At 42.7% G+C, this 26,749-nt stretch overlaps 1 protein-coding gene across 6 annotated transcripts in view; it reads right to left on the bottom strand.

Moving 5' to 3' along the window:
• The window catches only part of GOLGA4 (golgin A4), a 95,507-nt gene that overhangs the window by 51,545 nt on the left and 17,213 nt on the right, over positions 1–26,749 (bottom strand). Inside the window, exons 1-3 of one of the 6 annotated variants that reach the window (XM_056334660.1) lie at positions 23,608–23,912; positions 12,988–13,083; positions 4,020–4,118 (exon numbers count right to left, since the gene is read on the bottom strand). In XM_056334660.1, coding sequence (XP_056190635.1) covers positions 4,020–4,118; positions 12,988–13,083; positions 23,608–23,694 — 282 coding nt within the window. In that variant the 5' untranslated portion in view covers positions 23,695–23,912. Of the gene's footprint in view, positions 1–4,019; positions 4,119–12,987; positions 13,084–23,607; positions 23,914–26,113; positions 26,614–26,749 lie in introns of those variants that run through there. The other 5 variants (XM_056334659.1, XM_056334663.1, XM_056334661.1 and 2 more) reach the window with 5 other exon arrangements.

The raw sequence follows: 26,749 nt of genomic DNA on the forward strand, positions 1-26,749 counted from the left end.
AGAAAAAACAACCTGTGCAAAAGTTCACTCATACTCTGCGCTCCCAAAAAAAGAAAAAAAAAAAAAAAAAAAGCCAAAAAATCCTCCACTCAAAGCAACAAAACCAACACAACAGAAAACGATAGTTTGGGGGTTGGTTTTTCAGGGGTTTTCTTTTTTTTCTTTTTCTTTTTTTCTCCCCCTCAGCGTTCAGACTTTTCTGTTGCTAGTCTGTCTACTCTGCTTTTCCCATCTGTACAAATCTTGATGGTTTTCTGGTGTTTAAACCAGGTCAAACTAAGTAGCAAAACATGCCAGAAACCATCTTGGATATGAATTTTTTCCAAAAGAAGCAAATCACTGAGACATATCAAACAAAATATGCAGAAATCGGCTAAAAGCAGTGTAACTTAATTTTTAATCAAGATGTACCCTGATAGTTATAGGCAAGCTGTAAAATCTAAGGTGTATATACAACTAAAATATCAATCGTAATCTTCCAGGGGTGTATCTGCTACATGATCACACCCACAGCTTCTACTCTGTGTGAACACCCAGGTAAGTATACACAAATGCTAAATGTAGAAGAGGAAAGATTTGGTGTAAAAGGGCTTCAGACAGGTTTGCTGTGAAGCGAACTTAGAAACCACAACAGAAGAGAAATCCAGAGAGTTAAGGAAGCCAGAGAAATGAGCAGACACCCTGATTCAGACAAAGCTAAATGACCAATACCAGCCACACAGGAAATCTGTTTGGATTTGGAAATTGCGCTTCACCTGGCTTCAACAAAATGGGCATTCTGCTTCAGAGCACTGTCCTGTCACAGTGCACTGACTCCTAGTGGATTAACGGCTCCTACTGAGTTTTAAACTAAAGCACTCCTACATTTCATTGTTGGCTCCATTACCTGATCTTCTTCGTCCCCTAACTGGAAAGTTAATAATAAGGGTAATCCAAATAAAAGATTTATCTTCTGCTTTATCGTTTACAAAGCATCTACCGTGCTCGTACTGGACCGACAACAGCGGAAGACACATACTTTACCAAGAAATACAAACCAACTACAACCGCTTCTTTCAAAAATCAAATATTCTGATAGCCATAACAAGAAGTAAAAGAAACTATGGACAGTCTGTACATCTAATTCATAAGAATAATTTAATATTTAAGATCTATTTCAAACCACAAGATTAAGTAATTATTAAATCTCATAAGGTGTTCATGAATATAAAAACCATGGATGCTGTTTTCTGAGAATCCTTAAAAAACGTCATTTCAAAACTATAACTGATATCGCCACTTTTAAGATTTTCCTATTAATTTTACTGACATCTTTCTATTCAATCTGTGTGAAAAGAAGTAGAACCTATATTTGGGATTAGACTTTCTATTGATACTAACCATAAAAGGGATACAGTGGCTATCTTTTATATAAAAACTGAAACACCACAGGTATCTAGCCACTGCAATTCTAAGTCACTGTGCTCTAGGGCAAAGGGTCATATTCTGGTGTCCACACAGTGAAAGGTAAGCATGAATGGAAGTTGCTATATGTAAGTACAGATTCATGTCTTTGAAGAGCTTAAAAGCCCTTGCTTTTCATAAGCCTTCAGAGATGTTTCAGAAAAAATCAGTATCACAGAGCACAGGCTGGTGTTTTGAAAGTCTTAAAAAGGGTGATGTCACAGATTTTGGAGACCAGCAGAATTCTTTCTTTCCTCTATGAACGTATAAAACATAGGCAACTATATCTGTATCCAAAGAGAGCTACACTTCCAATCTCTAATAAAAAGGATGCTTTTTGTTATTAAGATGTATAAACCAGAACTCAAGTTTAACTGGAGCAGATCAGGGTGTTCTAGTGACACTTGTGCTTCCATACGTCCCTATTTCTGAAATATAAAATAATTCTCAATGGTATAAATATATTCGTAAGCCTAAAGAGCTGTAAAGCGTGAAAACTTAATATCTGCATTTCAAAACATTTTACTGTTCTCCCTCTTTATGAGGTATTCCAAAATGATGGAGCAAGGAGAGCTTAGTACACATTTTCTTCACTCATTTTCTTTCAATTTTCCTTTAAAAAAAACGCTCCGATAATATTTGAGCTGTTTCTTCATGTGACATAAACCATGCAGGTTACTTGGTAAAGAGTTTACACTAACTTCATCTATGCTAAAAATTCCACAATTACAGACAGTTCTTGATGATGTTTGCTCTTGGATCACACCTCTTGCACACACACGGTTAAAATACTGGTCTGTTTTAGCAGAATATGCACTTGTGTGTGTTGATGAAAACTTTCCTCCCCTGCATCTTTAGCTTATCTAGTTTTCCCAAATGTATATAATTGGGGTTTTTTAATACATATTTGTATATAATGGGCCCTCCTCTTCCCTATGAGCGTCTACATCATTTTCTCCCCCACAGTTCTTACTGTGAAAGTACAGCTCTAGAGCTCCCAAAAACTTCAGAGAACATCATCAGTTTTACTGGTAACGTAGTATTAATACACACTGGCAACACACTAATGATAATTCTTACATTATAATTATTTGCTATGTATGCAGTCTTGTATATAAATATGCAAATCAGTGATTCCTGCCACTAAAGTATGTACTAAAAGATAACAAAAAGGCAACATTTGAGCATTCACAGAAATATGTTTTTCAAAATGCAACTGTACTAGGGATATTCTGTAGTGTAGTGACAAACAGCCCACAACTGTTTACTGCTGTAAGGGTAGAAAAGCTTAATTAAATCTGCAGTGAAACTTTTAGTAGTAATCACTAGACCTGGAATATACGGTCAAAATACCTAGGGGGAGGGGGGGGGGGGGGGGTCGCACAGAATCTAGTACCTATTTCAAAACTAAAGATTTCAGCACAGTCTGAATGTCCTGTTTGCTCCCCATCAAAAAGCTCAATCTTGGGAACACCACGACTGAGCTAGTAAAGAGTATGTGCTCTAAGGGCATGCTCTAAACAAGCATAACCCTTTATAACAAATGAAGACCTTCCACAGATCACCTTTTTAATCTAGCTTGAGAGAGACAAGTCCCCCACAACATGCTGTGTTGTGCTATGTCCATCTGCTTATCAAAATTCTATCCTGTTACAGCTCTCACTGACTTGTCACTGTCACCCGCTTCATGAGTAGCAAAAAGTACCTGCTAAACTGGAAAAGCAAAGTAATTGTGACATATGAGGATGAGCTGGGGCTGCAAAAGACACTGTTTTGAATCAATATGCACTCAGGAATGCCAGGCCTCCAAAGCATGTGAAAGACGCCATCCCAGCCCTGTAACAACATTGAGCAGAACACAGCTTTGTACGTGTGTCCATTAGAAGCCAGAAGGCTGCTTTCCTCCCTATGCCAGCAGCTTTTCCTCCACTCCTTGTCTTCTTCTCACTGAGCTTCTCTATTTACCATACTATAAACATATTTCCAGGCAAAGAAATGCATACTTAAAATAAAAACTATTAAAAAAGGACTATTTATTCCCACAATAATCGCTGCCAGGTTACCAAGTAGAAGTAGCTGAATTTCAGTGTCTATGTGAGATAAATGTTTCCTGCTACCATTAGAAGTAAATAACATTTTGAGTTTTTCACTGTACACAGCAAAAAGAATACAATTTTTAGACAAAAACTATCTCAACGTTTATCACATCCATTTATCTTTAAATACATACAGACATACATAGAAATGAAGAGGAAGACTTTCAATGGCATTAATGAATTCTATGCAACAAACACACAACTTGTGCAACAATTATTTAAAAGTTGTATAGACTATGGTTACCTGTGTAACAGAAAACATGTTAATTTTTTTATGTTACAATAAATTCACATCATACAGCACACCAGCCAGGAGCTATCAGGTACTACCTCCGTGAAATTTAGTGCAGGGTTAGCAACAGGGTAGTTAAGATAGATGCCTTTGTGAGAACAAGCCACAAGCAACACTAGGTTTGCCTTCTAGTACAGTAGTCGCCTCCCCCTGCTAAAGGCATCACTAAGAGGGGTGGGAGGACTCACCACACCGTCACTCTGTGGCTTAGGTTGTTTGGTGGGATCCAAAGCAAAGATAGTATACTCAGAGAGAAAAGCAGGTTCTGCTATCATCCCGGCTAGCAGCTGTCATTCAATGTAAAAAGCAGGAAAATGAAAATAAATCAAGTAATAAGGTAAAGAACGTCGCACAATTTTACTCAATTTTCCCACACTATTAAAAACATCATAAAACAATGCAGCAGTTTACAAGACAACAGATATTGATAAAGGCAGGATGTAACCAGAAAATATGCATTAGGTCATTTTAGAACAGCCAAAACACTGTTTTCATTATTTAGAAGTAAAGAAACACACAATTAAAAAACAAAAATGATCCTAGTTTAGCCAAAAATAAAGACATTTCAGGCATGGATATTGTACTTTTTTTTAAACTTCTGTGGATGACTCATCTTCAAATACCACTGAGCCTTCTTTGCTCTGTTACGCATGAAAAACCTCATTATTCTACAAATTCTATCAGTATTTCCATTATAAACAATATAAATTGCATGCTTTGACTATTTATCTTCCAGTGCTCTTCTTCAGTAAAGCTCTAACTACATTTAAAAAAAAATCCTCCTTACTAATTTTTTCCAACTACTAGCAGACCATTTTGTAAAAACACTACAAGTTAAATTAACAATTTTATCAAGTCAGTATCAAAGAGATTTGAATTCTTAGAGAGGAAAAACATGAAGATAAAGAGACTGGAATTTGAATTCAGACTGGATATATACGTGTAATATAATGCAATCTAATGCTGTTAGGATGCTGTAAAAGATTTCTGAAGATATTCCTCTCATGATTTTACTACTCACACTAAAGTTCAAGGTTCAACTTTCTTATAGCCTGAGATTGCGGAACTATGCTGTCTGCTCACTGAGCCAAAACACAGTATGTTTCTCTCTCATTATTTCACAATTGTATTTTGAGTTAATAAACAGTAATTTTAGGAATCAAATCTATTACAGAGTAAGTTAGAGGTTGATTTTTTTTGTATGACTGTTACATTGACTCCAGCAGATTAATACATAAATTCAAATTGAGAGAGAAAAAATATTTTCATGTGTAAGATCTGGAATGCTACCCGACTTGCAATTTGTGTCCACAAAATCCCTTTAGAAAATGTATTAAGTGCTTCATGTTCAGGGACAGTCATACACAATAGCCTCTGAATGTTGGTAGTAACTCCCTGTGTCTTTTCTCTAATGTACTACCACACTGGAAAAAACTAAATAATTACTGAAAAACCTGAGTAACTGGGACCAAAATTACCAATCCTGCAGAAAACAAAGCAAAATATGCCCTAAACAATGTGATTTTATTGCCTCCTATTTGATTCACTATACTATATACAAACATATACACACACCCTTTGTACAAGTGTCAATTGCTCGAGAATCCTGCTAGTTCTATCAGGAAACCTTCTAGAGCTAAAAAAGGTAAAAAGGAAAAGCAGCTTTGGTTCATGGTGAAAAAACAAACCAACACCCAGAACACTACAAAACTGCACTGTCTTGACAGACCAGGTATCTGCAGAGCACTAATTCGAGAACTTATGCCCAACATTTACTTCTCAAACTGGTAAGTACAGTGACAATTAATTCTGCCTTCTACCATTCAGCTGCTCTTGTCATGGCATTCCCAAAGCTGGCATGGGACAAGCACTGCAATAGTTAACTTGCTTTGCCAAAAACTAGCTAGGTCTGAGAAACTCCAGTGAAACTTCTCACCTTTAAGCAACTACAAAGACAAGCTGCTAACAAAAGAGATGGTCCCATCTTTCTTGCTCCCAGACTTCCTCCTTCCTCACCCCAGACACACTTGCCCATTGCAACCATATGCCAAGTTTGGTCAGACTGGTCACCAGTCCCGTTCTCCCAGCCTGTTAGAAGTGTAATTCCTAAGAGTAATCTGTGTTACAGCTTCTGCCATATGTTTATTCAAGTGCATAAAAACCACGTAAGTTTCTTTCCTCCTCTGAGCTTTTCGGCAAAACAAAAAGAAGGAAGCTGACAAGTGTTAATGATTCCAGAAAATCTTCGTCAAGTGGTGATGGTTGTAGAAGCTCACAGCCTTGGCCATGCTATGCATTTTTAGACATACCTCTTGAAAAGGGTATATGCCAGAAAAAGAAATGGCAAATACTATGTATGCACAAGGGTACGAACACACAGCAGTAGCACAACAAGCAAGTCTGATAAGCCTTGTCAATTAGAAGCATGCAAATTCTCAACCACAAATACAACGATGAAATCCTTGTGATAAAAATTGCTTTGTATGTTTAGAGAAGACCAGTTAAGGTGATGAAACAGTTTGCAAAGCACTCAAAAATGGGTTATGGCAAATATCATCAACCAAGAGATTATGAACATTTTCAACATGTAACATATATTATCTTCAGCTTAGTTACGTCACTTTTAAAAACACAACCATCAAGAACTTCAGGAATTACATATCGTTCAAGTTTTCTTCCTCACAGTAACAAAATGCTAATGTTTGCTTCTCAAAATACTAAATTTTGACATTCCACCATAGAATGATTTTGCTTAATCCAAGTTCCATTAAATAGTTCACCAAGCGACTTGCATTAAGAAAAATTCCTATTCAATCTCTAACAAGTTAATTCTTCATCTGAAATTAAAAAAAAAAAAAAAAAGAAATCTGTCAGTATGTTCAGCATCCATGAATTGCTATATTTTCAGTCATCCCTTAGAATTTCATGACCATGTCAGTGCAGCTAAGTTCTAACAGGAGGCTTAGACAGTAAGTCTTTCACAAAACGTTAATTACAAACCCCAAAACTTAAGGGTAAGATGAAAAAAAAGCTTTAAACAACAAAAAAGTTAATTTAAAAAATTCACTCAAACTACCTGGTAGGCAATTGATAGGCAATGTATGTAACCCCCTTTTAGCAAGATTGGAAGATCCAAGCTATCAACAGCCTAAAATATGCCGATCCATGTTACTAACTGTTACGGTTTTGAGAAAAAGTAAGAAAAAAAGCTTGTGAGTATAAACTGATGCAGACATACAACTCCAAGGTTTCCATCATAACTAACAGTTTACATGAACAGTAGGATGCAATTAACAATACTGTTAAGTTTCACAGATGTTAGACAGAACCCTGATGGAAGAATGTCACTAAATCATTATCATCTCCACCCTACTGTTGCTTGAGTAAAGGCAAGCACAAAAGGGAAGGAGCCAACCCTACAAATAAAGGCAGAAAACAATAATACTGAGGCAGAACAGTAATCACTGTATCAATACAACATGGCAAAATATTTCCTTCCCAGCAGCCAAGACAAGTTTCACACTTCAAAGAGCTACCAAAGACGGAATATCCTCAGTCACGGTCCAAGAGTGATATTTCCTTAGCACATTTGGAACTGGCTGCATCTTCATTAGTGAGCTCATCCACCATTCTCAGATGCTGGGTGCCCAACAGTGAAAATATTTTAAGTGCTTGCTCACAGTATTTTTGTTACTCTACCAGCTCATTACCTGCTACATTTTTACAGCTGAATTATAGGCAGAGCTGTCTAATGAGTCCTATAATTACACTACCTAATGTTTTCCAATATATACATGTGTTTTTATCTGCGCTTCAAAATTTTTTTAAACACCTATTCAGTATGGCTTTAAAGCTAGCTATTTAACTTGGGGGGAGAGGGGGTATTAAAAGTCACTAAAAATTATTCACCTATGCCTGGAAAAAAGGCAAGAACCAACCTGCTAGTCTGCCAAAATTAGATAGATATAAATATTTCCACAATGGATTCTTGCACTTCAGATTCTGGCTTAAAACCCACTCTGAATTACCTTAGTAGCTTCAGAAACATTAAACATATCTGGTGGTATACTGTCTAATGTATCACTAGCACCACATTAGTGCTGTGCCAGTAAAGTGATCAATAAAACAAGACAAGCAGGGAATCCAATTGGGCTGAAGCATACTGGAAACAGAATGTGCAAAGATGTAAATAATCCTTTAACTAACCTCCTCTAATCCTCTGAATGCCTTCAAATTGTACTTGAAGCTTGCTGTAGATACCCTACTAAAATCTTCCAACATTCTGTTTCAAACATACTCCAAGGTAAACGAACTCCCTATCCCATCCCAACCTTAATCTTAGGCACCAAATTAAGGCTATGATATTGCTAATCTTTGTTACAGTATTTAACTCCTTTTTTTGCAAGTAAAAATCTTACTGCCCGACAAACATTTCTACCTTGGCAAGAAAGTTACAAATGCGGTAAATTAGGTGATGAATCCAGACACCAAATGATGTTATGCTTCCTTCAGTATTAGCAAAGAACAACAAAGTTATTTCTCAAATAACTTTTGTATTTCCAAAATTCTGAACAGTTTTTGTAGCCCTCAAGTTTGGCCTAAGTTCAGCAGCTTTACTTGTTCTTTATGGACTTTCTGAACTCCAGAACCAACTACGTTTGTATTATTCTTGCTATTGCTCCTCCCTCTGAAGAATTACCATGCTGTAATCTTCCCTTGCTATGATTCTGATGAGTCAGGCATAAAGGCCAAAGTATGTGATCCCCAGATCAAAGGGCTTCCTTAACACGCTGTGAAACAAAACCCAGAATTTAACAGGCATTAAGAGTCTGACCCAAGTATCCTTGCTCTGGAAATGGCAGTAGCTGGATCAATGCATGTTACATACATATAATACAGGTTTGATAGCTAAAAGCAGTCTTTAATCCCTTTCAGAAAATAAAAGGAGAATCAGTGGTTCCAAATTTCAGATTAATCTGTTATCAAGAACTTTGAAAATTCATACATTTTGTTAGCAAATTGCATCATGGTATATGTGCATGTGTAGTATGTTAATGCTTAAAGGCTTCTATAATTGTATGTGGGCAGTTTTGCTGTGTTGTATACAAGCACAGTAAGACAGAGGGAAATGGGTCAGACTAAGCTTTGTCTAAGAGACAAGCCGGTATTTGCTCATCTAGTTCAAGGAACTGTGAGATGACAGCTGTCAGGCCAAAGGTGCAGAGTACAACTCTTACTGACAATTAACTTGTTCCCCACAGTAAAATAAATAAATAAATTTGGTTATTTGTCCAAGTTGGGGAATGCCAGAAAAAGGTTGTGAATAATTCACTAATTTGCTGATTTACACAAGTATTTATTTATAGAAGGTCTGTGCAATTTGCAACACAACCTTTTATGCCTCATCCCTACTGTGATTAGCAAATAGGAAAAACTGAAGAGCTGAAAGTTTCTCTCTGCAATTAAAAAAGCCCCAGAATCTAAAAGCACAGAACTGCATTTTCAGAAAGATGTAGTACAAAACCCAAACACAGCTGTTCTGGTTAGGTTTTCATTCTGATGAGCAATCTCAACATGCTGCTGTATGCATCTGGAGTTGTAAATTCCAGGCTTTAGATACAAACTAGGTTAGACAGCCTCCAAAATTATTTTTAAACTCTCATGTCAGAAAGGTAAAAAAATATAGTCATATCTAAACCACCACCCTTTGCATGGCAACACCTCTTTAGAAGCACTTCAAATTAAGTATATGAATACAGGAAAGATGCAGCCTTAACAAAGGTATCAAGGGAATATTATTTCAGCTTTACTTGTCTTGCTTTATTAAATGCTCATGCTAGAAAAACATTTCAATTAATTTTAAAAAAACAGTCATTATACAGCATTGAAGTGAGGCTAGTTTATCTTTAGCTCTAAGAAGAGCTATATATATTGTGCTCTGCTGTCACTTCCATAACACTCATGAGGATGTGAGTGGTATTTGGATCTGCATGACTGGCAGGTCATCCACAGCAAGCTATCACCTGTTTGCTCTCAGCTGATCGCTCCAAAACTAGCTGTGTTAGCTTCTGCAGGTGGGCCCAACTTATAAATAAGTATATTCTAGAACACAAAGAAAATGCTGAACTTCTAGGAACTATACTGAATATGATTGATTTATTTCACCTCAAATTCTGTTCAAGAGTCAACTCAGTAACAGTTTGAAAAACAAACGCTATTCTTCCCTAGAAAAGACTGGAAACACTAAGTGTGTTTTAATCATTCAGGGCTGTTTCAAATGGCACCAGGACCAACTCAGAAAGCATCTGACATGCAAATTGTCTGAAGACGTTCTATGGAAATACCAGTATAAGCTTCTATCTCATACTGTAATCATATTTTATGGGCCACTTGCAAGGACAGAATACAGAACTAGACTTCTGCTTTTTCCTTATATTCAAAAAAATTACGAGCTTCTCTGTAATACTGCCTCTGGAGATCCACAACTCATCTAAAATAGAAGCTGAAGAAGAGAGTGGGCATGAAAAAGAAACTTACTCAGTATTCCATGAATGAGGCACACAAGTGGTGTTGGTTTTTTAAACTGAAATGATCTGGAACTTTAAACCCAAAAAATTTTCATCATTGCAGAACATAAAGGAAGAATGTTTGCCTGTATGTTCTACTGTAATTCTTTGATCAGACTAATGCTGTCATTTATAACTGTAATTCACTCTGAAATTGTTTTTATTCTAAAAATATTCTGAATCTAAACCAAAGCTTTCACATACAATCCTTGCAACTTCGCTATTTCTGCAAGAAAAATCTGAAAACATGATCTATTCAAGATATACTAAAACATAATAGTCCAGAGGGAGTACACAGAACATACAAGAGAACTATGAAACACTGTAATTTTGCTTAGCTTTCAGTAAAAGGGTTAGCCATTATTCATATACTGCAAGAATGTTTTAGCGTATGAAACTCTTCAATCCTTTTCAGTGTACTAAATGTTGTCCAACTTCAGTTCATTGTAATGCCATTGCCAATGACACAAACATCTGCCTGATCAAATGAGAACACTGCAAAAAATGCCCCCCAAAAGATGTAACATACCCATATAATCAGGGCATATATTTTCAGAGACAGTATGTCATATCTGCATCTTTTTTAAGCATAGTAATACTGCCACTGAACTGAATTTTATGAAAATCTAATCCAACAAAAAAGCCAAAATAAAAAAATAAATTCAAAGACAATTTGCCTTTAATCATTCTGTCAATATTTACGAGAAATATTTAGAAAAAGGAGATTTCATGTCTTGATAATTTAAATTTATCGTTATTTAGTAGAACTTTCCATTTGATGTAAAACCAGTCTCTACAGAAAAAGAAGAGGTTTTCACCCCCTTAGCAGCTTCTCTACCTTATGAATTTCTAATTACAGTGTGTGTTTCACGAGTATAACTCTCATAGCAGCTTCCTAAGCCCAAGGATAACTGTAAATCTGAGGTCATTTTAGTACTCCATTTTCATTCTAAATCTTTTTTCTCCTTCTGCCTCTCTGATTGTTCCAACGTTACCACTGTATTTAGAGCATAATGTTCTTCCAACATAACTTGGCATGTCCTGTGGGGAATTCTTTGCTTCTCCTGTTTGTCTGGAAAAGCAGTCTGAAAAAATCTGTCTGCTGGGGGGCAACATGTAACTAATGAAGCAGTAAAAGTCAAAATGTAGCTCTCCACAGAAATGGTGAACACTGCAGAAAGCATCGATACAAACAGGTGACATATCTGTAGCACCCAGCAACATTTGGAAATGTATTTATTTTTAAAATGTTATCCAAATTGTGATGAGCGCTAGTATTTTTTACTAAGTCAATTGATAAAACTGAAATAGGAGATGACACCAATTCTCAGCACCGCCTCATTACTTCTAGGCCACAGTGGTAGTTCTCATGCAGTAATATACCACTTCTATACTCTGCATCAAGAACTGAAATGCAGGTTGTTTTTCCTGGGGAAGAAAACAAAAACCACCAACCAACTCCAAAAAACCAGCAAACTCTCCTTACTGAAACACTCAATAACTTGAGTGGCACAGCTTGCTGACATTTTGGAGCATTAGTGAACATAAAACTTCTCTCCACCCATGACGGAAGTTATTACATACATATATATACACAGTAGAAAAACCAAGCATTTATTAGAAAACTCAATACTGCATTTCCAAAATCCAAAACAAAACCACAAGGTACTCTTCCTTTTATTTCTATTATCACTGCAGGAAGCACACTGCCAAGCTGTAATCACAGGTAGCGTTCATAACAGAATCTCAGACAAATTTCAGGTATAGATGATCATCTCCTGAAGAAGACGTGGTGTTAAAAATTATAAGTGGATTGTCCCACTGCAAGAAAACAATCTTTTTTATAGCAAAACCCAGCAACTGAATTTTCCAGCTAGGAACTCAGTATTTCCTCTGAAGTTCACAGAATCGCAGAAGTCCTCTGCTTTCCTCCACCAGCCAATTTTCATGCTCACACAGTCGGCACTTTTTGTTTGTTTGTTCTGTTTTAATCAAGCCATTTCAATAAAGCCATAGTACTCAATATGAAATAAGATGAGTGCAGATTACCTCCTCTCTTTGCTCTATTATGCAAGTCAGGGTTATCTATCATCCTGGCAGTGATTTAAATGATATTTTATGATTTACAATTTAGACTCAGTTTGGTTTGTCGTTTGGTTTTTTTGGGTTGGGTTTTATGGGGAGTGGGGTGGTAAATTTCACAATTATTACTGGCATGGTTAGAAACATTCACAAGGGCTCAGTTTAAGCCTTTAGGCTCACCAGCCTCAAGTTACCTGTGTAGTCAACCGGATTCCCCCAACTTTTCAACCAAAAGAGGCATAAAAACCAAAGTTAGCCTCCATGAATGTAACTTCTGTCCCACTACCTCACTGAGTTCAGTTCAGGCATAAGATTTTTAAGGCCTGAAGAAGGTCTGATTTACTGAAGTTAAGCACTATGATATTTAATCTAAAAATTAGAATATTTATATCTATAAATAAACAGAAAATTGTGAGATTGGGGAATTAAAAAAAAAGTTAATCAAGGACACAAAGTTACTTTTTTTTTTTTTAAGTTGAAAAAGACAGAAAAACAGTTCTCAACTGACCTCTTTGTCTGGTGTTAAGGTGCCTTCATCATTCTGATCTGTAAACGAAGATGTCCTGCTTCTGTTGCCAGTTGGTGGAGGGGATTTGGATGGGACCTACACAGAGATCACATATATCAATATGTGTAAGCAATAACTGTGAAGTCCAGAATTAATTATTCTGTATCATAATTTACTTCAACAATTACTAACTATAACATGTCAGTGAAGCCTGATCTACAACTTCCTTTTAAAGAGAACCAGTTCCACATACTGCCCATGGCAAATTCTACCTTAGTACAAAGCCTCTAGAGCAGAACATACCATGAATCAGCCACAAGAGCATGCAATGAAACTACTTGCTTTGATTATTTCTGACCATGGTCCTCTCAAACCAGATTTGAAACTCAAGCCTCCTATACTTTAGCAACATAGTACAGTTATTACTTATTAACAACTCATATATAAAAAAACTCATTTATAAAATTGAATCTAAACAAAGAAAAAGGGCAGAAGAAAATGACACATTTAACGATGTCAACATGAACTTGTTACTGTCAGCACTAAGCAACTACTTGAAGAAATTTCACAAATTCATGCTGTCTAAAGTTGTACCAAGCCACACGAACCCAACCCAAATGTAGCTTGTCAGCCTCATACTTCAAAATTCAAACAAAAAAATTTAGTTTAAATGTAATGAACATTAAAATATCAATAAGTTTTATATACAAAGAAATTAACTAGCAAGCTCTCTCATTAGGTATAATCTACAGTATAACCAGAATGAACAAAGTGTTGAAAAAAAAAAAACCCAAACAGGCAAAAAAGCTACCACAGGTCCTTCAACGCTGTTGCAGCACAATCGCTAAGGTTGCATACATAAATTCTGCCTTGCAAAATGCCTGTCTCACAAGACAAACTTGCATGTTCTAAAACATAAGTGACAGTTTGAATGAAAAAATACTACCTAATAAGACAGTTTTTCAGAGATTTAGACTCAATTACAGCCTAAATGTATGGGTGCATTTTGTAAAATATGGGTACTAACGAATTAATGCCATTATCATAAAAAGCACAAGATAATTCCAAAATCAGTCACAGTTACCAGTCTGACCAAGTGGACCCCATGTTCCCATATGAAAATACAACCCAAAAGTCAAACACCTCACCTAGTAACAAATAACCATTCATCGTGGAACTCTATGTCCCGCTGAAAGATTTCACACCAGAGCTATTTCTAGGGTTTGAAAAACAAGAACAAACTATTTGTGCCAATAGCCTGTTCTCCTCCTTTTATTCTGACTTCCTAACCTAATGCCAGCAATTTTAAAGACTGCTTCTGGCCCTCGCCATACAGAAGAAAAACGGTTTCCAAACATTCTTTGCTGCTTTGCTACTGTTTAGGAGTATGAACATATTGATTCTTCACTCCCCTCAATGGTTTTAAAGTTTTCACTGCTGCATTCAGACTTCTTGTCAATTTACAGCCATTTCAATGGCACTAAACTCTGCAGCACAAATATTCATCGATCTTATGCAATGAACAGAAAGACTGAATACAACTGAAGTCGGCTAGAACAGAGGAGGTGAAACAGGGCAGCATAATTCAGCTGGAAAGGACCTACGGCCTGCCCACAATATGGGCTGACCAACAGCTACAGCATGGTATTAAGGGCACTGTCCACATGTCCCTTAAACGCTGACAGGTGTGGCGCGTTGGCCACCTCCCCAGGAAGCCTGTCCCGGGGTTTGACCACAGTCCTCAGCTGCTCCTCAGAGGTACCCAGCTTGGGTGCCCGCCTTCAAATGTGTTCAAGTATCTTAATCTGCCTTTTGCATGGTGAGGCCCAATTTAGGGGATTACATCCCACACAGTAAGGGAACACAATTACTACAGCTATAGATAATGTTTTTATCTCAGCATGCATTTATATTGTGTGGCCCTTAGCAGAGGTCTTAAAAGGCACTGGCTATGGGTTTGTTTTCAAACATAACTCAAAGCATAGGTTTTAGCTCGTCAATCCGATGTGGTCTGAAATCCTTGCTCCTTCAAGTCTTTTCCCCCAGCGCTCTCTGGGCAGGGGTACTCACGGCAAGTGAATTCCTCCCTAGCCTTGCTCTGCCTGCTGATCTCTCAGGTCCATGTTTGGACACATGCAAGGGTCTGTCTTGTCACACACTGGGCTTGCATCAAAAATATTGAGATTCTGTATCTAAGCAGACACAGTCTGGCAGATATTCACACTCCTTGCATCAGTTTTGTAAAACAATAGACCACTGTGTGCTAGAAGACTGTTTTCCACAATTTATTTATTAAAAAAAAAAAATAATCCTTTGCATCTGAATGTCATCAGTGATTTCATCACATCAACATTATCAGGCAGTTTCAGGTGAGCATCTGACATGCCGAATCTTCAGTCCTTCTTGGCAGCTATCTTACAGATGCATAGGGCCTCTTAAAGACAGGCAGTTGCCTTTTAGTACCAGATGGCCACCTGGCCAGCCACCCCCTTACCCCTATCAGCGTTGCCAGCAAGAACCTTCCTCTTGACTAAATGCCTGCAGAATTCATTGAACAAATCCTCATCAACATTTATTCACACGCCTGGAGAGTAAAGCATAACCCCAGAGACGGCAGTGCCATGAACTGCAACACACAGTGTTTTGCCTCTTGTAGATTTTTCAGTATCTGGGGTGACTGGGCACTTTCTTCCATGAAACTTCCCAAAAGGAAGCTCAGTTAATGGCAGCTGTGGATGCTTTTGTCCCTGGGAGGCAGACATCCTTTTTGAAAGTGACTGGACTGACACCCCCAGCCTCATATTCGGAGCCCACTCACACAGTCCATCTGCTGCCCAGCCAGTGGAGAGCTGGATCTGCTGGTGGGGACTGTGTGGAGCTGGACACAATCAGGCTACTGATGGGCAAAAGCCCCCTTAACACAACTCTCAGGCTCCACCCTTCATACTTCGCTGTTATCAAACGTAGGAAACTGAGGTTCAGGGTCAGGTCTTTTGAATTTAGATTGCAGAAAACCATCATTCAAGAAATGTAGCCTTCCTGGCCCACCTCATATTCATGGCACCCACAAGGCATAAAAAGCTCTGTCTCATGGTATACTTCTCTGGCCCCCATTCTCCCTACCAGCTGGAAGCTCTAACAGAAGAGAGAGCTGCTATGTGAATAAACTCTGAGTGAAGAGCTACAGGGTAGAAATAGGTAATGCAATGTCAGATGAGGCACCATGAGTTTCTGCTCCAGTTTAGAAGCACTGGGGAGTAGGCAAACATTCCTGGAGGAATGAGTAAATCACAGGGTGACTATGAGCCATTAACGTGATACAAATGAATGGATTCTTGTGCATCAGGCAAGATATCTCCACAGGGAAAGCAAGCATCATGCAAAGCCCTGGTTAGAATTCACCTGTACCATTACAGACATTTCTCATTCCTCAGGTTTGAGAATGACAAATTCTGCCTGGGATGAAGGCAGGCAAAGATTAAGCAGTTGAATAGGGGCATGGAGGTCCTACAGAAGATGACAACAACCGGAAGAAGCAAGACAAAGGCTGACAAGGCTGCCACCACTTTCAAGGAAGGTATCAAGGATGAAGGCCAAAGGAGGAAAACAGCTCTTGAAGTGCAAGGATAAATACGGTAAAAGAACATGAAATAATCCAGGACTACTTTCCAAGAAGATGATCTCAACATAAACAGTGCAGCGGCATAGTCCCTTGGTGCACTGGTAAGGCACACTGAGGAAATCACACACACTTTTTACATCTCTGCAAAGTTCCTACACAGGGAAACAAACCCCTGTCTTTCACCTCTGGCATCACCACAACGAAGTAAATGTCTATGGTATAAATGCCCTTCTTTAAACAGTCTCAACATATATGCCAGTTTTGGCACCAATGTACAAAATGACAAGAACAGCAGCTACCTTACTCTTTCTGTACTTCAAATGCTAAGTCCTAAAGAAAAAAAGAGACTTCCCAGGGTTTTAGGTAAGATGTAAACATCAGCCCACAAACACAGGTAGGCATGTAACTCTCAGACAGGTTACAGTGACAAATGAGCTGTGGAAGTTTTATGGCTGAAGTCTGTTTGCATCTCGTATAAACACGGCCAACGTGCATTTCACAGAGGAGCTGCGCAGCTCGGTTTCAGTGGGATATGGGGATGCAACAGCCACAGCAGCAATGGGCTATTTTTACGCTGTGGAAGAGTCACCATTTGCTTGGCTGTGCTCTGTGCACTGACTGACCTTTCAAACACGTCAGTGCAACCTCCGCTCACTTCTTTGTCAAAAACACTGTCACTTCCATGGGGGCCTGCTGGCACCATCCATCCCAACCTATGGTACTGGTTACACTTTGGCTTTCCTGCAGGCCGTGACTGCCAAAATCACACCCCTTAGTCCCCAGCAAAAGGCTTTGCGTCCAGCCACATCTAGGTTCTGTTCCCCCTGGCTATGGGGCCACTGGCGCAGAGAGGAGACAGCGACAGGGCTGGGCTCTGGGCTGCAGGGACGGTGCCTGCCATGACCTGAGAGAGGAGGAACAGCCTTGTGCATGGCCACCAAGGGCAGGGACAGCCCCCCCAGGCCTCCTGGGCACAGGGGCTGCCTCGGGGCCGGCACCCCAGAGCCCTTCCTCCCAAGGGTGCTGGGCGGGGGCGGGGCTGCGCATGGGGCAACTGTCACCCCCGTGTTACCCCATGTCACAGTGCCGTCACCCGGCAACGCGCTGTCACAGTGCCCCGGGGGAGTATAAAAGGGGCATCGTCCCGGGTCCCCCTGCCAGAGCTGGCCTGGCACCGGCCTGAAGACACCCGAGAGGGAGCCCTCGAGGGAATCATGGAATTCCCTGGGGGCTGAGGGAGGGAGCCTGGAGCCTGGACGAGGCTGCTGGAGCTTCTCCGCTGCAAGGGCAGCTCCCGGCAGGGCCACGGCCAAAGCCCATCCGATGGGTGGAGATGTTGTTTCAGCCTTCGGGGAACAGACACCAGCCCCTCAGGAGAGGAGAAGAACCACCCACCCCTGGGGGTGCCCGAGGCTGTCGGGCCTTCTCAGCTGGACAGCGGTGGCAACACCACGGGAACGCCTTCTTGAGGAGCGCCGCAGGGCTCGCCGTCCTCATCCCCGTGGAGCCAGGGGCAGCAGCCGTAAGAAACAAGATGCAGCAGTATTGCCAGGGGTCCCGGAGCTTTGGAGCACCCACTGGTATCCCATCAGGTGCCAGCAGGAGTCTTGCCCCCTGAGTAGCTCGGGCCGGGGGCATTTGGTCACTCTTGGAAGCCCCTGCGATGGCTCCAGGTCAGAGGGAGAGGCTTGGCATCTCCCGGGAGGCGTGCCCGGCCCGTGGGACGAGGAGGCCGGTCCCGCTCACATGCTCAGGGAACAGCCGATCGCCAGCGCTGCCTGGGGTCAGGAAGGAATTTTCCCCCGGGGCACATTGGCACTGGCCCCCGGGGGTTTTTCGCCTTCCTCTGCAGCACTGAGCGCGACCACTTGTCAGGGCTCCTCGGGTCCCTCGGGCCAGGTCACCGCCTGCTGCTGGTGCCCCGCGAAGGTGGCCTCTCGTGCCCTGCAGCTGGGGGGAGGAAGGCTTTTTTTCCCCCGCGGTGGACTACCAAGCGTCCCGCCCCGGGGGTTTTTTGCCTGCCTCTGCAGCACCGCGCAGGGCCCCTGGCCAGGGCTCCTTTGGGCCATTCTGGCTGGGTGCCCGCTGCTCGTGCTCCACGAAGGTGGCCCTCGTGCCCCGCATCCGGGGGGAGGAAGCTTTCGGGGCTCCCGGGGAGGGGGGCCCAGTGTGGTCCCCCCAGGAGTTGCTTCTTGTCCTCTGTCGCACCGAGCACAGCCCCTTGTCAGGGCTCCTCCGAGCCCTTTCGGCCAGGTTCTCGCCTGCTGCGCTTGCACCTCCGAGGCACCCCCGTGCCCTGGCGCTCTGGCTCTCTTGCCCATCACAAGCCTTGGCAGGAGCCAGCTCTGCTCTGCCCTCGGCTCCGTTTCCCCAGGGCTTCTCGCTTGTGCAGAACAGCCTCTGCTTGGCAGGGCTCCAGGCTCGCTGCCCCATCAGGAGCTGCCCCTTGTCAGCTCTCCCTGCCTGCAAGGCAAGCGCAGGGCAGGCACGAGGGCGCTTCCCGTGCATCCCTGGCCAAGAAGCACAGCGGCGGAGCACGTTTCCGAAGACAAAAAGTACGTTTTTGATTGGTACCTGTCATACTTTGGAAAGTAACCAAAGGTGCCACACGTTTCTTCTTCTTCTTTCATGAGGGGTTGGTCCTGATCCTCATCCCTCACGTTGTCATTCCTCAGCAAACTGGGACTCCTTTGTCTGAGTCCCTGCTGCTACTTTCTGCAGCTCCGTGCCTTTGCCAGACGGCAAGGGATGCTTTTGCAAGCTAAACTGAGGAACGCATCAGCCTGCTCCTGGCTGCACATGCGCATTGTGTCACTCCTTGTGACCACTGACTCTGAACAGATTCAGAACAACAGAAATAAAAATAATAGCCTCTTCCTGCTTGTCAATTTTGTGCTATGTGTCCTGGGAAGTGTTTCTGGAGCTGAACCCCCCCGACTTTTCAGCGAAGCAACAGTCCCATTGGTATTTGACTCATGGAGAGTGCAGGCAGTAGAACAGCTCGCTTGGAAAGGACCTACAGCGATCATCTAGTCCCACTGCCTGACCACGCCAGGGCAGACCAAAAGTTAAAACGTGGTATTAAGGGCACTGTCCGCATGCCTCAAACGCTGACAGGCGTGGGGCATCACCTGTCTCCCCAGGAAGCCTGTCCCAGGGTCTGACCACCCTCTCACTAAAGAAATGATTCGTCATGCCAAGTCCAAACCTCCCCTGATGGATGCAGCTTTGAACCATTCCCACACACCCTGGCAGTGGGTTCCAGGGAGCAGAGCTCAGCAAGTCCCTCTCCACCTCCCTCCTCAGGCAGCTGCAGAGAGCGGTGAGGTTGCCCCTCAGCCTCCTTCCCTCCAAACTAGACAAGCCCCATGTCCCCAGCCACTCCTCAGAGGCCATGCCTTCCAGCCCCTTCGCCAGCTTGGGTGCCTCCCTGGGATGCAGACAAGGACCTTCACAGCCTTTATGAATGGTGGGGCCCAGAACCGCACACAGCACTCAAGGTGAGGCTGCACCAGCGCTAAAGACAGCGGGATAACCACGTCTTGTGAGCGGCTGGCTATGCTGTGTTTGATGCACCCCAGGTGGGGGTTTGCCCTCTTGGCTGCCAGGGCAGACTGCTGACTGTTGTTGAGCCTCCTGGCAACCAGCATCACCAGACCCTTCTGCAGGGCTGCTGTCTAGCCACTCCTCTCCCAATCTACACTTGCATCAGTTGTTACTCCGGCCCAGGTGCAGGATCCGGCATTTGTTCTTGTTTAGTTTCATGCCATTGACGACTGCCCAATGCTCCACCAATCTATGTAGATTCCTCTGCAAGGCCCTCTTGTCCCTCAAGAGAGTCAATAACACCTCATGATTCTGTATCTTCAGCAAACTTGCCAAGTGTGCATTCAACTCCCACCTCCAGATCATCAATAACAATATTGAACAAAACTGCCTCTAGAATTGAGCCCTGAAGACCACCACTGGCAACTGGTCACCAGCCAGATGTAGCCCCAGTCACTGGAGCCCTCTGAGCCCTGCCTTCAGCCACTTCTTCACCCAGCACATTGTGTACCTGCCCATCCCACAGGTGGACAACCTATCCATAATGATGATGTCGGGGAGCGTGCAAGAAGCCTTACTAAAATCCAGAAAAACTACATCCACCACCTTCCCTTCATCTACTAGGCAGATGACTTTATTATAGAAGGATATCAAATCAGTTAAACAGGACTTTCCCTTTATGAACCCATGATGACTGTATTGTTCTTTAAATGCCTTTTAAATAGCACCCAGTACGATCCTCTCCATAATTTTTCCAGCAACTGAGGTTAGACTAACAGCTGTGTAGTTAGCTGGTCTTCCCTCATTCTGTTATTGTAAACTCGAATAATGTTGACTGGTTTCCAGTCAGGGATGACCTCCCCAGACTCCCAAGACCTGTAGATGACTGGGGGGGTGTTAGTATTGTTAGTTATATACAGACTACTAGCATTAATAAAGACTAATGGAAAAAATACATTGAGTGTCTATATTTTTTCTTGATATCTGTTGTCAGGTGACCATCTTCATCAAGTATGACGAAGAGACACCTAGAATTGCAGTATTTTTTCTCCCTTTCAGCAGTTAGAAACTCACATGTTCTTCAGCCTGTGAGGATAGTCAATCTGACAGATGACATCAGTTCATAAGCCATTCACATGACAGAGGGAGGCCTACAAAGACCACCTCAGAAAGTGTTACAGTTTGGAAATTTTACCTCTGGATTTAATTAGTCTTAGGTCAGTAAATTTAGTTTCAGACACTACAAACCTGAGTACAAATGCAAAGTTCTAGGTCTGAAAGTGAAGATACAAATAGAGCATGAGTGAGGTCTCCCTACAACACAGTACAGGCAAGAAAAGAGCAAAAATTAATGCAAACAGAAGTCTCATAAAACCAAGAAATGTTAAAGTGATGGGAAAACTTGGTTTGAAAATGTCTCAATAGAAAGTAGCTGATAAACCATATGATGACAGAGTACCCAATAAATGAAATGCATTTTAAGGATCTGAATTCCTAATAGCGAGGTAACAAAAGTATATTCCACGCTCTCTGCAAGACTCCAGCTCAGCACATGTTACAGCCCTCAAAACCTTTTCACTCCTTCCTCATTTACAGGACTTGTTTTCAAATGAGCTATGAGGAGCAAGCAGACTAGCCTATTTTACTTTTCAGATCAAATTTTACTTCAATTCCCCTTTAGCATTACTTGAGAGCAACTGAAGAATAAGGAACGCTGCAAGAAACTATTTTACATGAAAATGAAAATAAATATCTGTTCTCATTTTCTGCTTCGTGTCAACCACTGAGTTACATGATTGACTCTGTCCCTAGTATAGCAGACTAGGTGCAAGTATCATTTATCGTAAGCACCTATATTAGGTTTCATGAAACTTGTCCATGTTAATTTTAACAGCCAAATAAAGATTGCAATATATTATGCTGTTGGGTGCACATGTGCACTCAGGGCCAAATTTATTCACAAGTCTGATTTTCAGCAAGTACCAACCCTTTAACACATGCACCGAGTATCCTGAACTAAAGGGGTTACAATATTGTGTGCAAGGTTTCACAATTTAGCTGCTGCTTATTGAAAATAGTAAGTTCTGCAGCTAGATCTATTTACACTGCGCTGAAAGTTCACCACATATGCCAATTCAGGACAGCACTGTAAACTGCCACTGACAAAAATGTGCTTAATTTCACTAACTAGAGAAAACCCAGAGTTACTAACTATGAAGGGGCTTAAAATCAAACTCAACAAGCTACACAAAGATTTACAGTAGATCCATTTCCAAAAATACCACCACTATTTAACAAACGAGTGATTAAAAAAAACAACTACATAGCTGAACGTCAGCAGTTTTGAAACCATGGTCTAATACTGAGACTATGCAGTGTCAGATCTCCCCAGTGGTTCAAGTTACATTCAGATCAATCCCAAGCAACCGATTGCCTATTTATATAATTAACCCAATTATCTGCCTACAGCTTAATATCCACACGACACAGAGTTCATACCTGTTTTATTCTTTTAGAATCTAAGATGCTTAACCCAGCAAAAAGCCACAAAAGCAGACACTATCTTTCTCAGCACAGTTTTCCAATACAAACTCAACTTTTCAGAGTCCTTCTACCCAAATCTGAACTGATAGAAATTTATCCTGTTTGGACACACACATGAAATCATCACGGGGTTTTTTTGCCTGCTGTCACTTTCCAAGATACTCGGTACCTGTGTCACATCTAATGTCCATTATTGTCATTTATAAACAGTAGTTTCTGGTATCCAACAATAATTATAATTTTGTGAAAGTACACGTAAGAGAAAAACAGCCAATTGAGTTATGACAAAAAAAAAAAAAAAAAAAAAAAAAAGCCTTGCTGCCAGCTTTATATATATTTTTTCTCTATGTTTCCACAGTTAAAAAAAAAAAAAAAGCAAAAAAAAAGGCTAAGGTAAGTGGACCAGCCGTGTGAACAATGGAAACAGAAGGAATTGAAAGAACAAATGTGTTTGTTCCATCAGAAGGTAGCCAGCCATCTCGGTGCTGGATTGCTACCCAGTGCACGGAGCCGGTCACTCCTCTAAAATCTTGTTTCATCCCGTTTCACGTTCGCGGAGTGACGTTTTTTCCACCCCCAGAAGACCCCTCTTTGCAGAGCAGCCGGCATCCCCCGAGGCCTCCGGAGGCGTTTCCAGGCCGAGAGGCGGCTCGGTAACAACAAAGCTGGCTTTCGAGCCGGCCGGCCCCGGCAGAGCCGCCCGCGGCGGAACCCTCTGCCGCTCAGCCCCCCGCGCCCGGCCTGCTCCCGCCCGCGGTCAGCGTGACGCCGAGGCCTTCCCGGGCCCCGCGCGGCCCAGCCCCGCCGGGTGACAGGCCACCGGCGCCCGGCCGGACGCTAAGGGCCGCCCAGGGCCCCGGCCCGGCCGGGCCCATGCGGTCGCCCCGCTCCCCCCAAGGCCCCGGTACCTGCGGCGGGAGGGGGGCGGCGCGTACCCCCGCCCCGCGCGGCGGCGCCTGCTCCTCGCTGATCTTCTGCTTCAGCTTCTTGAACATGGTGGCGGGAGGGAGGAGGGGGTCGGGGCCGGCGGCCAGGGGAGCGGGGTGCGGCGCCCGGCCGGCTCGGCAGCGCCTCCCGTGCGGCGGGCGAGGGGCACCGAGGGTGGCGGTGGCGGGGCTGACCTCCGCTCGCCCCGGCCCGGTGGAGCCGCCGCCGCCTCTCCTTCCTGGGTGCCCCCACCGCGGGGCAGGTGAACGCCACGGCTACCGCGCCTGCGCGGCCAACGTGGAGCCGCGGGGCGCCCCGGCCGGTACGGGGTGCGGCGAGGTACAAACCTCCCGGCGGAAGGCCGGGCGCCATTCGCCTCCCCGCCCCTTGCCGGCCCGGAGGGCGGGCGCCGCCTCGCCTCGCCGGGCTCCCACCCGGCGGCCGCGGGGCGGGCGGCGGTACCGGCCGCCCGCCGGGAGTCACCGCGTTTCGCCACCGCTGAGGGGCAGCGAGCGCCGTCCTGCGGGCGAGGCCGCGCCGGCCGCCGCTTTGGGCTGCGTGCTGCGGAGGCTGCTCCGCGGTGGCTGGATAAGCGACGATCGATAAATCCTTTTCACCTCAAGGGCGGTACGGCAAGTCAGTGCCGAGCCTTGACTCGCCGGGTCGGAGGGCTCTGCGCGCCCGCGGGTGACACCAGGCCCCGGTGACAGCCGGCTGCAGCAGCCATCGCCCGCCGGGGGACGAGGCGCTCCGTGCTGGCGCTTGTGAAAGCCTCCCACTAAAAAATGCTGCGGAGCTGCTTTCTGAAACTCCCTGAAAACCTGTCGGCTGACAGGAAAGTCACGCTGTTGCCATTTAGTCCTCCCTGAAACCTCCTGCGCGCTCGGGAGTCGGTAAGCCTGAGCTGTATTTACAGGTAGCGCGCCACGTCTGCCGCCGTTGCTGTTGTTATTACTCTTTAAAACCTGGGGGGAAATGTTCTTGGCCACTTAAGGTTAGAACTTATGTCTGCAGAGCCCTCGTTGGATAAGATTCGTGTGTCTGTGTGTATCTGTGTGCCTCCGTGTGTGCAGCCTGTGCCTGAGGCGCGGAGCTGCCAGCAGCAGCTGCCACTCACCCCCAACATGGGACTATTTTGGAACTCGCTGATGCTGTATGAAGGCTAGATAGACACTCGGCTATTCTATGAAGGCTAGGTAGACATTCTGCTATTTTATTAAGGCTAGATATACGTTCTGCTGTTTGGAAGAAACGCTGAACCGTGTGGTCTCCTGGGGAGTGCCGTGCTAAGGAGGCTGTAACACAGTAATCACAAACCTCCAGAGATGTTTTCACTGAAATGCAGTCCTGTCATCTTCGAGTAATTTGTGAAAAAAAACCAACACACTGGATAAGAAATGGATTGTTTGCTGTACACTGACTAAAATAATACCAAACCAAACCCACCACGATAAATCCACAGCAAACAAAACCACTTAGTTTTTCCTATTTTTTTTGCTACATAATAAAAAAAAAGGTAATTTTCAGCAGTCTGTTTAGCTGTAGCTAAACTGAGACTGATAGTGTTCTCTCCCCCCCCCCCCCCCCCCCCCTCCGTGTTCCCATTAAGGCTGCTGTGCATACATCAGATGGCATCTACTGACTTCTAGTGAAAACAACTGTTGATTTGGAACACTTTCAAAAAAGCTCGTCTGAACCTACAAGCCATAAGTCAGATAACTATTTTAAAGATTTTTATGTTCTCTTTTCTATAGGTGGGCTTGAAACAGAGGTATAGGAAAAAAGTCTCCAGGACTAAAAGGGCAAACCCCACCTGAATAGTAGTCTATGAGAAAAATGAGATAAACTGAGCAATTTCAAATAATACGCTTTTACTGCAGTCATAAAAAGCAAAAATTCTTTACTTCAGTCAGGTACCCTCAGTTCCCTCTAAATATAACATGCAGAAGCATAGCTGTACAACTCAGAGGTTTGCAAGCAAGAGGAGCATTGCCTGATGAATGCTTTGGGAAACCCTCTAGCAACCTTCAGTCTCCTAATAAATCTCAAGATTCTCTCATACCTATGTGCTCTATTACAAATGCTAGCTCAGACTCTCCTCTTCAGCATCTACAAATTACACTCTAATTTTAAACCTAAGTCACTAAATGTATGGGAGTTTGACAGATAGATGCATAATTGAAAGGACGCTAGCTCCTACAGCTGTCAAATACAAAAGTAGAACTTTTTAAATTCTTTTGTAGAATGTATCCAACACGAGAGCTCTGTATCACTTCCCTGGAAAATTTAGAGCTTGAGATAGTATCTTCTGACCATTTCTCATAATGCAGATGTTTTCATAGGGCTACAGGCTATGCAGAAGAGAACAAGTACAAGACTAGAAACTATGGATGTTATTTTTTCCTACACTGAAGTCTTAGTTGCTGCAGAAAATGGTAAGGTGATTAATTAATTGGAACTCTGTTAATGGCTTGCAATAATACTAACCCAATGTGGTAATTGTAGAGCAGTTTGATATTTTCTAGGGGATTTTTTTAGCACAGCAAGGTCTTTTGTTGTGTAAATGCCAGTGTACATCATAACGTCTTGTTCTCCACAGCAGTTGCCTAACCTGGGTTATAGGAAAAGATGAGATACTATTTGTATGTACCATTTAATCATATATAGATTGGTGGCATTTAAAAAAAAAATCAAGCAGAATGTGAACTTCTGTCCTTTTGAATTGGTACAAAGTGGTATTTTGTGATACACAGCTGTGTGTCTAGTGTTGCTCAGATAATACACATGAAGCACGTGAATCCATACCCCACATTAAGCTGTAGTATACAAATTCTGAAGATAAATATTGTAACTCCACAAAATAATATCATAAGCCTTCTAAAAGGGCTTTAAATGTTTTAGCACCTAGGCAAGTTTGGTTAAAATGTATTGCAACATAAAAAGCATTTACTATAAACCCCACAGAAGTCATGGAGGAAATGTCTGGAACCATATTCTTACACACGGTGTCAAAATCCCTTACTTAACTGAACAGTACCTTATTTTTAGAGGTTGATCTGATCTTAGTAGATTCCTTTGTGAGGTTAAAAGTAGTAGTTCAAAGCGAAGACTTGCGTCTCCTTT

This window comes from Falco biarmicus, chromosome 4 (genome assembly GCF_023638135.1).
Source record: "Falco biarmicus isolate bFalBia1 chromosome 4, bFalBia1.pri, whole genome shotgun sequence".
Classification (NCBI taxonomy): domain Eukaryota; kingdom Metazoa; phylum Chordata; class Aves; order Falconiformes; family Falconidae; genus Falco; species Falco biarmicus.